This window comes from Gymnodraco acuticeps, unplaced genomic scaffold, assembly GCF_902827175.1.
Source record: "Gymnodraco acuticeps unplaced genomic scaffold, fGymAcu1.1, whole genome shotgun sequence".
Classification (NCBI taxonomy): Eukaryota; Metazoa; Chordata; class Actinopteri; order Perciformes; family Bathydraconidae; genus Gymnodraco; species Gymnodraco acuticeps.
Window position 1 is genome coordinate 3,536,498 of NW_022989974.1, and position 14,044 is coordinate 3,550,541.

General features: G+C 40.9%; 1 protein-coding gene across 2 annotated transcripts; it reads left to right on the forward strand.

The window, feature by feature from the left end:
- The first annotated feature begins 7,419 nt into the window (after positions 1 to 7,419).
- LOC117543075 lies at positions 7,420 to 14,010 on the forward strand. 2 transcript variants are annotated; one of them, XM_034211125.1, is made up of 6 exons: positions 7,420 to 7,817; positions 9,640 to 9,828; positions 10,594 to 10,738; positions 11,168 to 11,341; positions 11,434 to 11,815; positions 13,906 to 14,010. In XM_034211125.1, exons 1-5 carry the CDS (start codon positions 7,733 to 7,735, stop codon positions 11,768 to 11,770), a joined length of 930 nt encoding a protein of 309 aa, XP_034067016.1. In that variant the 5' UTR covers positions 7,420 to 7,732; the 3' UTR covers positions 11,771 to 11,815; positions 13,906 to 14,010. The 2 variants fall into 2 exon arrangements, with proteins under 2 accessions (XP_034067016.1, XP_034067015.1); XM_034211124.1 differs by lacking the exon at positions 13,906 to 14,010 and having other exon boundaries at positions 11,434 to 12,008.
- The last annotated feature ends 34 nt before the right edge of the window (positions 14,011 to 14,044 follow it).

Consider the following 14,044-nt stretch of genomic DNA (forward strand, 5'->3'; position numbering starts at 1 on the left):
CAAGGGGGGGCAAGGGGGGGCAGCTGCCCCCCCACTGTAGAGCATTGCCCCCGCAGCTGCCCCCCTAACTTTTGTTTCCCTAAAACTGTACTAAAACAAACCTACACTATTTCCACAAGCTTCTCAAGCAACAAAACAAGCATTACATTAGTTAAAAGTGAATCATTTAAAATATAATTTTAGGCCCGTTAAAAACGCAGCTACGGCCCTGCATTAAACTGCGGAGTGGCGTTCACACAGACCGCGGCTCACACCGCTGCAGAGAGGGAGCGAGCTGTCCCAGCACCTATGGTTCAGCTTCCCCTGGGAGCATTTCCCTTTCCACTAGTTTTGTTTTTACTAAGGACGAGAGCTTGAAACTAAATATTAATAAAACGCTGCCGTTTGAATCGATAGCGTTTAACAGACGGGCGCTATTTGGGGCGTTACGTTACAAAATACTACGCAGACAGCGTTAGCTGGGAGATCGATCACTTTGCTAAACTACGCGGTAGCCTACTATTAAATCCACGTAAACTACACATCACAGCCATGAGGCCAGATCAATGAAACCAGGATACATCCTTTACTGTAAAAACTGGATCCAAACACAGCTGCCTGTGTGCGCTTGATCAATACTTTCTGATGTTATATGATATGCTACATATTAGCTAGGCTACATGGCCCTAACGCGTAAAGTTATACAAGCATTTGTACCAGTGCTTTTCACAAGTAGACTCTTGCAGGCCAGAGTATAGGAGTGATTCAACAACAACACAAAGACATATGAGAAGTGATCAGGACGAACAGAAAGAGGAAAAGGAAAAGAGAGTTCACTGAAGAGACCAGGAGGGTCAGAGCAGGAGGAAGAGGAGGAGATGAAGAGACCAGGAGGGTCAGAGCAGGAGGAGGAGATGAAGATATTAGTGAAGAAGAAGAAATGTATGTGAGGAATAAAGATGAAGTGTCAGAAAGAGGGACAGAAGCAGGGATCAGGAGGCAGATGAAACTCCAGCTGGACCACATGGTATGTTCTTATTCTCCTTACATATTCCATCACAGCAGCACAATCTAGCAGCTCTTAGTATTGACAAATATTGATTGAAATGTGTTGCTGCACAGGTCACCTGTAGCTCTCTGAAGAGATGGGTGATGTCATTTGTGTACTTCATTATAAATTGAAATGTTGAGCTTGTCAATCTTAATCTGAAAATACAAAAACTGAAATATAAGTAAGAGAAGAAACTGACACTTTTGTGATGTAATTCCCTCAATGCAGATCACACATGGACTGATCCATTATTTTAATAGGAGGGTAAATGGTATGGCGTGACGGGGTTGAAACAAACTGAGGGACAATATTGCAATTTCATAGATAATTCAAGTATTTTTTCAGAATTTATTTTTGATCAGTTAAAGTTGACAAGCATATGATTATATTAGCAGCAACATTTTGGGATAATTGGCCATTTTGATTGGTTTGATATTAAATTAATATGTAATAATGCTTAGTGAGGACATGCAAATATGTCTGTCTAATACTAAGAAAACCAATTTTTTAAAAACAAAATATATATTTAGTTTTACATTGTAATGCAAAAAAACCTGTTCCATTAATTCATTGCTTTAAAATACATTTTGTAGTTTCCTTTCATTTAAAATTATTGAAGTAAGCTTGGGGGACTCAAAGGGCACCCGATTGTTTGTCTAAACACCTTGTTTCTCTTGTGCATTAAGAACACTTGTGTTAGGGCATGAATTAACAATAAATAGGTTACTTCTCAGTTGCAGTGGGTGACATTATTGTCACAAGTAAGAAGGAAATTACATACCTAGGATCTATTCTTGAGGCAAACCTCTCCTGTGACAAAATGGCATCCAATGTAATAAAAAAGGTCAATCAAAGAACTAGATTCCTATACCGGATCTCCTCTCTGGTAAACAAAAACACCCTGAAAACTCTGGCAGGAGCACTCATTCAAGGGTACTATGACTATGCTTGCACGTCATGGTACCATAGCACCTCCAAGGCGCTAAAAATTTAAATTCAAACATCGCAAAATAAACTGGTCAGTCACCTCACCTCTGCCCACTTTGACAACCTAGGATGGCTTAGAGTAGACGACAGAGTACAGCTACTTGCAATGGGCCTGGTCTACAAGATCCACTACACCTCTATGGTACCCATGTACATGTCAAAATTATTCCCAAAGGTCAAGGAATACCATGATCATAACACCAGAGGGAGCTCCACAAATCATGTGAAACCCAGATTTGGCACAAAAAAGAGGGAATACACGTTTCGCAATTATGCCACATCAAGGTGGAACGCTCTTCCCACAACTGTAAAGGAAAGTAAAACTATGCTTACCTTCAAAACCTCTCTTAAAGAGCACCTTCGGGGGAGAGCATTGCAAAACTGTTCCCGGTAATGGTACAAATCTCAACCTGTCGTACAATGGACAGCTTCCCCCCCCCCATCTATGTATATACTCGCATTTTAGACTCTGTTACTAACTGTATATCTGTAGACTTGGTATGTCTTAAATGTCCGGTTAGGATGTATTAGAACGAAATCTAAAATGAAAATTGTAAATAAGCAATCTGTATGTAAAAAAACCACCTGTATGTAAATTGTAAATAAGCCATCTGTATGTCAAATATGTCTTATATGTCTTAAATGATATGATGAATTGGAAATGGGGGACCCTGATGTAAACAAGACGAAAGTCTTTCTCTGGTCTGCATCCCCTTAATAATTGTATGTTTTGAGCTGTACTGTACTGTACCCAATATACAAGCTGTTAATAAACTTTTTTTAATTTTTTTTTTTAAATCAATCAATCAATCCATCAACTCCCAGTAGAGACGTGCCATAGATAAATAACATGTTGCGAAACAAAATAGCCAGCATGTGTAGTTCTGGGGACGGGGTGGGGGAGGGGGGGACGCGGTGGACCCATTCAAATCCAGTTTTGGACAGTCTGCCATGGTTCCATCCCATTTCAAGTGCTGTTCGAGGCTCGGTAACCCTCGGAGCACACTCTCCAATCACAGAGCTTGAGGACTATCACGGGGTTTGTCAAACAGAGCACATGGTGTAGTCCAAACAATAGCTGGGGATTCTGGGTAGTGTCGTGTCTTCTGCCATCCTTTACTCCGAAAAAATATTTGTTTCTCCGAATCGAAGGGGAAAAATACAAAAGCATTGCACACAATTTAAACCAATCAATGTTGTGTAATTAACAAGGATAATCTGATGTTTTTTAGTCGATGAGTAGTGCAGATATCACTGTAAAATCAATCGACAGTAAGGGGAATACTTACTTCCGGGTGTACAATTCTCCGTTATCCAATGAGAATGGACGCTCACATTGCCTTTAAGGGCAGCCGACACAAACGAAAATGTCATTACCAGTAGAAATACATTGCTTTTAAAATCGTGCTGTGCAACACGAAAAAAAGGGGGAAATCGTGTTGGTGAACACGAAATGCCATGAGACTGGGTTGGTCTGTAATAAGAAGATGAATCCACGAGGATGTCAGCTACAATCCTATGGAAGCCATCAGGGAAGCAGCATGACGAGACCCAAGGCAGGACCGCAGAGACAGGTTCAGCCACGACCCGAAGTCCACGACTTAATCCAGAACTCAGGATAGAGGATCCAAGACACTACAGCAAGAGGTCCACCACTTTGGACTCTAGACTGAAGTGTTTCAACAACTATAGCCTTTTGGATGACATGCTACATTTAATGGAAGCCATCCCAGATGATGAATCTTACTGACTTTAGTGATCCATCTCTTTTCTCTTGCTCCAAAATGAGGTTGTCAAGTTGAGTGAATATTCCTGTAACTGTTGGATGTGCCTGTCAAGATGAATTGTAACAACTTTTTTGACTTTGCCCAATACTATTACAATCAAATACAGGCAAAACTAAGGATATTAAAAGGTTAGCTTGCATGCAAAACTAGGACTGTCACCATGGCAAACACAGTCAAATCATCAGTTTCACCACTAAATGTTTGTGCTCACATTTAAGTAAATATTATGCATTTGTGTGATGAAAAACAATCACAAGCTGGAAAGGAAGTTCTGTATCATCTGAGCTTAATAAAAGAAAGTAAAGGTTGTCATTCAATCTGCCTCACTAAACAAATCCCTTATCCCTGACTTAATTTCTCCTCCCAGCACCACCACAGCAATACTGTCCCTCATCTTCTGTGGTGTATGAGCTATGCCTTGCAAGCTGTGCACGTCTGAGGTAGCACTGACGCAAATAAATGCTGGATCAACTCAATTTCCTCCTAAAGTCTCATTCTTCTCACCTGCCATCCGTTTCCCATCTCCTCTCTCTTTCATTCCGCGCTCTCTCCCAGCAAGTGTCTGAAGGTTCAGATTTATGAAGCAGCCCGTTTGCTGGTGGCCACAATCCAGCCGAGTGATTTGTTCAGAGATTACTGACAGAGGAGACAGAGATAGGAGTGTTAATAATGTTATTCACAAATCTGTGTGTGTGTGTGTGTGTGTGTGTGTGTGTGTGTGTGTGCGTGCGTGCGAGCGAGAGAAAAATACGTTTCATTTCATAAGTAGTCTCTACTTTCCTTAACAAGGGTATTCAACCACAAGCATTTCTCAGCAGTACAGAGACAGTCCATCCTTATTAATGAGACTCTGGCACTAACATTAAATGGTTTCTGGGAAGTGTTTTATTTTTAAACACTCTATTTAAAAAATATGAATTATTCTTTTAACAATGACCTTTTCGACAAAGCCTTTCAGCCTATATGGAGAAGAAGCCTTTAAATGCAATAATTACCACAGGAATGGTGCAGTGTAGTCTCTTGGATGCTTGTTTTATCACTTTAGGAACTAACGAAGGACTCTTCAGCGAGGGCACCTTCAGTCTCCTCCACCCACACCTCCAGCCATATGTGGCCCTGGTCGAGCAGCAGTGTTGACGGGGGCCGCTGGCAATGTGAGATGCGGGCCCCTCCTGCTCTACTTAATTACCTGTGTGATGGAGTGGCTCCCCACCAAGCAGAGGCTGTCAGGGGCAGTGCGGACACACGGAGCTGACCACTCTCACCCGCCTCACCTTTTCCCTGCCTCTGCTGTCAGATCAGGTTATTAATAAAACAGCAACAGCCGGAGAGCATCACCTGATTTCCTCCCTATGTTTTTTGCCTCTCTTGGTCACTTGGTAACAAAAATACTCAATAACAGCATTATCCCTTTTTAATACAGTACAAAAAGGGCTTTGTTGACTCTCCCAGGCTTCATTAGGACGCCTCCTTTTTGTCTATTGGACTACACAGAGAACACAGGCCTGAAGAGAATTAAGTGGAAAGTACTGAGGGTCCAAACTGTACCCGTTGAGACTTTGACAGAACACACTAACTGTTGCTGTAGCAACCGATTCCAAATCAGAAGAGAAAACTGGATCACTAATTTCTCAAAATGTCCTCTTCCACTGTGTCCCTTTCTCTATCTTCTCTCTCTGCTCAAGGTAATCTAAACATATTCTCAAACATTTGTAGTCTGTGGACACTGAGCAGTTGATTTTCCAAAACATTGTTCAGGGGTTGGCTTTCTTTCAACAATATACGGGAACACTGAACTCAAGCCTCTCCAGTACAGCTGCACACATTACGAAATGCAAGGACACTTTTTTTCATGCCTATCAGATTTAGATCAGTGGAAGCAATTAACATTTGTTCAACAAACACATACCTCTGCCACCTGACTTGACATGTTTAAAAAGGACAGGGTTTCTCCATAGGGAACACTAAGCAGCCTGTTTTAGTACAGTTTTGAATACAATTCTTGAGCATTTGCATAGTCCTCGAGTCTCATGAACACTTTTAATCAGCTATGCTAATGCATTCATGAATGATGAGAAAACTGCTGTCTCCCAGTGTGTCTGAGGTGTTGTGGGGGTTTGTTCAGGTGAGCAGGACTGTGCCTGTGGAGACACTTATCACCCACAGCAGAAACAGTCTCATGCATGCCCAGAATTCTCAATGACATTACACCGGTGCTGTAATGTCCGGTCGGTGCTGCTCTCAGATGAGAATGCCAAGTGAAGAGAGACCTCCATATTATGTGTGAGCAGAGGGAGCAGGATTTATGTGTTCTATTATGTGTGTGTGTGTGTGTGTGTGTGTGTGTGTGTGTGTGTGTGTGTGTGTGTGTGTGTGTGTGTGTGTGTGTGTGGTGTGTGTGTGTGTGTGTGTGTGTGTGTGTGTGTGTGTGTGTGTGTGTGTGTGTGTGGACTAGCATTACCATCCTTGTGGGTAAATCTGTTTACACAGTCACGTGTGGGGACTGGCTTCCCTTATGGGGACAAAAATGGAGGTCCCAATAAGGGGAATCATTAATTTTAGGGTGAAGACTTGGTTAGGGTTAGGGTAAGGGTAATGGTAAGGATTAGGGTTAGGGTAAGGCATGTGTTGGTTATGGTTAAGGTTAAGATAAGTCTCCAGGAAATGCATGGTCAATGTAATGTCCCCTGAAGTAATGTATACATGGTATGTGTGTGTGTGTGTGTGTGTGTTTGTGTGTGTGTGTGTGTGTGTGTGTGTGTGGATAGAGAGAACTTCTGCAAGTACAGAAAATAGCTCATGTATTTTGACCCTTGTGAAAATCACTTTTCTTTTTTCTTTAGATCTCTAACATTATATCTATATTTCCACATCACAGCAACCCATGGTTACTCATTTGATTAAGTATCAAAGCAGTGAAACAGTTATTTCCTCTCATCATCTAGGTCACATGTTATCACCTTCACCACAATTCTATCTCAACTGACAAAGTGAGACACTGACAGACAAGTGAAAAAAACACATCTGTCTGACGTCCTACTGTAACAGAGAAGTGTGGTTACTTACAGGGAAACAGACGTTTTTTAAATGAGCAGTCAATTGTCATTCCCTCTTCCACCTTTTATAAGACACTTTATTATCAATATGACGTTTAGCCCTTTGTATTTGGCACACTTCTGCAACTTGCCATTATTTAATGAGTATATTTTGAAGCTGATGTTAAGCATAAATGTGTGCCAGATATGATGCCAGTTTGGACATTCAAGCTATAAATCTGTTCATAAAGTAGCTCCCTTTAAATTAAAACTCACACTTAAGCCTGATCTTTGCGAAATAAATGTGGGTACTGGAGTTAGGACTGGGAACAGTGCAGTCTTAAATATGTTTCTTAATGGCCCCACATTTCTTAAAATGAGCTTTACATCACGTAGTACATGTGCGTGTCTTTTGATCATGTTCAACCCTGTCTGAAGTATCACGTCTTGACTCAAACCGAGCAGCGGTGCAACATCCTGCCCACAAAGAGAAGGCTTATTTCTGCTTTATCCTGCTCTCAACTTGCATATATCTAACTTTATCTGACCTTGTGTAATTCACAAAGTCATTTTTGTTTGGTCAACAACAAGGTCTCCACTGATCACTTCAGCTCTCTTCGTACTCTCGGGTGCCCATCATGAGCCCCTGTCCAAACCGGGGAATTTGAACACGTTGATGTTGCGGTGAGAAAGCCTTGTGGGAGGACTCTGTTGATGACAGGCTGCTCACTGAAAGGCAGAGGGACGAATACAATCGGGTGGAGAAGCTCACGCACGACTCCAGTCCAACGGAATCCCGACTTGTTTAGCCTGTACCGGGCACAGAGGAGCTCCGGTGCGCAGTCTTTACGCACACCAAACAGCGGACCGGGGGACGTCTGTCAGTCACCACCATGTCAGCGGCAACAGCTTCGATAGCAGATGTGTCCCGGACTGATTTTACCAACAAAGATGACAGCCGTTACCGGAATAATTCAGGTAAAAACGATGAACTGATTCAACATGCTGTCTCGAGTATATATGACAGAATTATTTTAGGCACTTTGCTCTACTTCTATTATTAACAGAAAGGCCTGTATTTTAGAATATTACATATACATATTTTGTAAGAGGGTTGTCTACAAGTTTTATTCAAAGATCATTGCATTTATGTATTGAGATTTAATGTATCTTTTGCAATATCCCTCTAGTTTTAAAGTTAGTGTTCTTCAATAACAGTCAAGGTATGCATTACAGATTTGATTTTTTTTTTATGGGTCTGTGATGATTTCTGAGAAACAAAAATTGCTTAGGTGAATACACTTTCTATCATATAATAATAGTTGTTGGCAAGTAAATGAACATCATGCACACCTTTCTTCTAGATTTTATAATCTACGCCTATTTTTAGAAAGAAAAGAGGAAGTGAAAAGGGGAGTATCACTGGTGGCTTTACACCAGAAACTGATGGACTGAGCATCTCTCTCTGACACAAACACATACATTACATAAAAGTAATTCTCTCTATCTATCGGCTATTAAGTGCAACCCTATGTTACATAAACGTGAACATGTTGAGCTTAATGCTTAGGAGAGTATCCCAGTTGAATCTTTACAAGTGTCACTGTCACATTTTAAGTGTGTGTAAATCTTCATCCTCATCTCTGTCTGTCTGTCTGTCTGTCTGTCTGTCTGTCTGTCTGTCTGTCTGTCTGTCTGTCTGTCTGTCTGTCTGTCTGTCTGTCTGTCTGTCTGTCTGTCTGTCTGTCGTCTGTCTGTCTGTCTGTCTGTCTGTCTGTCTGTCTGTCTGTCTGTCTGTCTGTCTGTCTGTCTGTCTGTCTGTCTGTCTGTCTGTCTGTCTGTCTGTCTGTCTGTCTGTCTGTCTGTCTGTCTGTCTGTCTGTCTGTCTGTCTGTCTGTCTGTCTGTCTGTCTGTCTGTCTGTCTGTCTGTCTGTCTGTCTGTCTGTCTGTCTGTCTGTGACACCTCAAATTTTTAGTGTGCTTTCAAGCCCCCTGTGGTGATAAAGTGCACCACATTCTTCTCCTATAGGTGCACAGCCCCTAGGAAGAACGTCACATTCTTGGATGTTTTCTTACAGTGAATAATTACAAAGAGGAAAACTACAAAATCTCTCCAATGCCAGAAGTGTATTGGTTAAAGTGAACACCAGTAGCAGCGTGTCCTCAGTAAACAGGCAGATTTGGACTTGGCCTGATCACATTATCCGTCCCAGTCGTGCTGGAAATCACCGACTTGATGTCATTGTTTTTATTTGCAACCCAACAGCTTGTGTCATGATGAAGTGATTTTATGTTGTTGGTTCTCCGTGCCAGACTGCTGACGTACCGAGCTAACACAGTGAGAGACCTCCCCTCCTGTAGCCAATATGCTGAGCACTGTGCTGTATGATAACCAGTTGTTTAGCATGGCTGCAGATGGCCCTTATGTTTCCACCAGCCTTGCAGGCATTTTGTTTAATGATTTATCACATTTCCTGTTTCGATACGGTTAGAATCCGATGCAGCACAGCACCAGGCGGTCACAAGGGGGCGGACAGTGTTTTGTCACACATCGTTGTGCAGCCCTTCAGGGGTTCAGTGCTGATAGCTGTGGAATGATTGTCCCATCCAACATTACATCCCATCTGCAGTGCTCCATTATTCTTTGTTGTTCACCCTGAACAGTTGCTTCTTTTGCATTCAGAGTCCTCGGTTCATCTCTGAGAAAACACATTTCTTTTGAAGAGACATGAATTATGCATGTATTCAAACGTTAGCTGAATTTTTAATGATTAACGAACTTAGAACTATTTTCTTTTAGGTCAGGCTCAGTGTGCACCCATGACCCTGCCAGTCCTAGGCACCCAGAGGATCATCCAGGGCAATGGCACCACGGTGGGGACAGTCATCTCCCTGCAGTGCCCAGCCAAACACAAACTTGTTGGAAGTGAGCTGAAGTGCGTCATGGACACCAACAGCCCCCACTGGGTCGGCGAGACCTACTGTAAACGTGAGTAACTAAGACCTGGATCCGACAGTTAATTTAGAAATATTGCCTCTTCATTATGCACTTTATAACTAAAAAGTGTGTGTGTAGAATACATCCTTGGCTAAAAGCGTTTAACAAGTGATATGTAATCTAATCTTCAAAATACTTTTACTGAGAGAATTGCAGTGGCTGCAAAACCTCCCCTGAACTGTCTGTCTGCTCATTATTGTGAGGAAATGGGATATATACTATATATTAACCATCATGTGATAGACATTGTGGCTGTGAGCTATGATACATAAAGATACTTGATATTTGGCTTGCCATAATGAATTCTTCTAAATGATGTGAGGACACATTTGAGAGAAAAGTATGTCTTGCTTGGGGATAAAGCTCATTAAAGGAGAATATTAATGGTAATGGAGATAGAGAGGCAGGTGCACAGTTGGCCGCTGTTTTGATGAGCAAGTGGAAAAGGGGAGAGCAGGATCTTAATTTTCTTTCAGGATAAATCATCATGGGAGAAAAGAAGTTGGTGGGAAACGGAAAGAAATGAAAAATGGGATTTAGATCTTATTGTCCTTTCCTTGTTGGAAAGTAGAAAATCTGCCAATCTCCTCTGGTCAAAAATAATGAAATACTTGTGGGATTAGTTTATGTGCAGCGGTAGACTTGTACATACAGTAGATTTTGCAAAATGATCAATTGAACTTTAAGTGCATGGCATTGAAATAAAGTCGATTAATCAGTCATCATTCTTCTTCTTCTTCTTCTCTCACACCCCAGCTCTGTCATATGAGGACTTTGGTTTCCGTGTGGCTGTTCTGGCATCCATTGTCAGCGCGGCCATAATCCTCTTCATGTCCATGGCCTTCATTACCTGCTGTTGGGTCGACTGCATGAGAGAAGACAAAAGGAAAAAGCAAGAGAGGTGAGATACCATAACAATAATTTGCAGTTTAAAGTCACTGTTATTCACTGGAGCTCTAATGTGTTTAAAGCATTTCCTTTCCTATATATTTTTTAAAGCCAGCACTGTTTACATACATGTTCACTGGCTTGTTGTCTTCTTTGCTTATGCTGGCACATAGTGTGTTACCACTACATAAAGATCTGGGCAACAGTGTGAAAGAATGAGCCGATCTGTGTACCGTATCATCCGCTTACCTGCATGGGCATCCTCTTGCATGAGACAAAAATGAAACTCACTCACAAAAAGACAGCTCCAAATCCACACTAGTATTTGCTGGCATTACTGATGTGGAAGTATTTTCAGCAAAATTAGTTATCAGTGAGTTTTCTGTAATGCATTCACGAACTGAAGTACTGATATGCATGTTTAAATATATTTCTTAAACAGGGAGCAAGATACGTGGAAGTGGGAGGAGCAGCCCCAACATCAGGAAGACAACAGGTCTCGCTACAGCCATAAAGGCAGGAACAACAACAACAACAACAACAACACCCCGGAGAAGGTGCTTTCACTTTGGGACCATGAAAACCCAGCCATGTGCGACAACATGCAAGCCTGCAGGTGAAATTTAGGCTGACTTTTGCTGAAACAAACAAAAATAAAAATAAATGTCAATATGTGTGTAGACCACAACTTATTGTCTTTTCTTCCAGATGTCATCAACAGTACTCCTATGGTCTTGACCGTGAATATGGCCCCGCTCCTCCACTTTCTACTCTCCCGGGTTATGACTACTACCAGCCTCTCTTACACCCAAACCTAAAATATGCAAAGATGTCTGGTCTTCCTGAATTCAGCGATCCTCCTCAATCCTCCAGCCAAACCATGAATCCAGGCCTGCAGATCTCAGCAGTGAGGCCTGGTTTCGTAAGGCAGTATGGAGGACGGGAGAGCAGTTTGTCAGGAGTGAGCCCATCTACCACCAATGAATCCAACACAAGGAATATAAACCCTGCCAAAGAATTTTCCATTCGGATTATATCAGTGTGAGATGCCATCATCAGTCAAAGACTTGGTTACCGGCCAAATGAATTGGTCTGTACAATGAGGACTATAGGAAATAATAACTGAACATTTCTGATCTTGTTAAAAATATAATGTCTGCAGCTCTGCACTGTATGAAGGCTCTATTTGCATACTGATCTGACAGATTTATGTGCCTTTTGAAAAAATGTAATGGCACAGTGCCCTCTGTCTGAAAAGAATAGCCATTGCACTTTCAGGACACTGGCCTGACACTGGCCTGACACTGGCACTTTCAGGACACTGGCCTTGACACTTGCCCTATAATTTAAGGCGAGACACCCCAGGTGAATAGGGTAATTTTTTTAACTTAAAGGTATCAGCTAGAAATTTCTCCAGTTAATTACTTACAATAAGGCAATTGTCTTTTGTATTACAAGTTTTCTGAAATAGCATGTTTAAATATGCAAATTATCCATTATCTCATTAAATATGCACATATTTTAACACATTTCAGGAATCGAAATCTGAACTTTGGATATAGCCAGATTCAAAAGTTTCATTTTGTAGTCATATTAGTATCTAAGGCTTTTACAGAAGGGATATTGGATATCTCTTTTTATCATTCCATAAATCAGAAAATACTGTCAACAGCCCTAAAATATCCATTTTCGCCATGTTTTTAGGTATACAATGTTGTATAATTCAGGCTATGAATTATATATGAACAAACCCTTCTGTAAAAGCCTTCATAATATTGATAGGAATATAACTGGAAGGTTTGGTATCTCTACGTACTACTGAAGTTGAAATTTCGAACTCAGAGTAGGAGAAAAAACTCATTTTGAGAAAACGACCTTTAAAGATTGCAGTGAGGCGCTAGCTAAACCCTCCTGTTCTTTGAATGACAGCTTGCGCATCGACGCACTCCGTGAAGGTATTTCATGTTCAGGGTCATTTTTTTATATATAACCTTGCTTCGTGCAAGTGACAATTGTTGTCGTCTTCTCTGTGAACGTTTTTTTCGCCGTTCTTTTGGCATTTTGAGATTTCAATTTCTAGCTGAAAGCTAACCAGGAAGTGTTTTAGCACACCACGTGACGCATCTGAACGAATCACGTTGTCAGAAATTGACACCAGCCAATGAGATTTCGTTTCTTGGTTTAAGACCCCTTTGTGCTTTCACGATTGGTTGCTGATACAAAGGAAATGACCATATTTGGATCCGATGAGATTGTGCAGGAGAGACACAGCTTTCCAGCGATACCTCTGTTGACATGGTGCACACAGCGGTCGCGGTACTTTATGTTACGTTAGAATGCTAACTTTTGGTGAATTTAGGAGAAATCTACAGACGCAAATAGACAAACTATAGTAAAATAAACACTTAAATGTGTATTTTGTACGTTTTCCTTCCAAAAGCCTGAAAGAAAACATGTTATGGAATCAAAATAGCACAAAATCTCAAAATTGACCAGTACTTGAAAAACGATGTTTTTGCCTGCCGTGTCTCGCCTTAAATGTCAAGGGACTTTCATGCACTTAACAGAGCTTTTCAGAAACAAGTCATATTGTTATGTTTTGGTTAAAGTTCACCACTAAGGAGTTCTATGGAAAAGGGGTTCACAAAACATTACAGGCAGCTGAGAACTCATGTCAAGGCTCACTTTGGTGGGTGTGGAGATCAGCTGGGGAGCACTGGCCACAATGTAAATAATACTGTGTTATTTTTTAAAGAATGTAAATAAATGAAATACTTCTACTGATAACAAGTGAATTGTATTACATCATACAATGGTGTACCTTTCCCTCTGAGGGACAAATGTAAATGTTTACACGCTATCGTGATAAGGTGGCAGCAGTGATTTTGTCTGAGTAATGATGTAGCACAGGAACACACAGGAATTGTAAGTGACATAATAATAATAATACAAAAATGTAAGAATGTAAAATCAAAATAATAGGAATAATAATAGGGTTAGTCACAAAAAAATGAATAATAATAATAGGGATAGTAATAATAATACTAATAATAATAAGAATAGGGATTATATTAATAATACTAATAACAATATAAATAATACTAACAGTGAGTATTATTAAGCCTAATGTTCTTATTATGATTAATAATAATTCTCTTTTTTATTATATGTCATTAACAGGTCTAATTGAAACTAGAATAAAGGAAAATAGGGAATACATGAAAGGGATAACTGTCTGACACCTCTCTGCGGTTCAGGGTGAGTAGTAAGAGAAGGTTTAGCTCCGGTAATCTGCCTGTCAGCTCAGCACAGGATACTC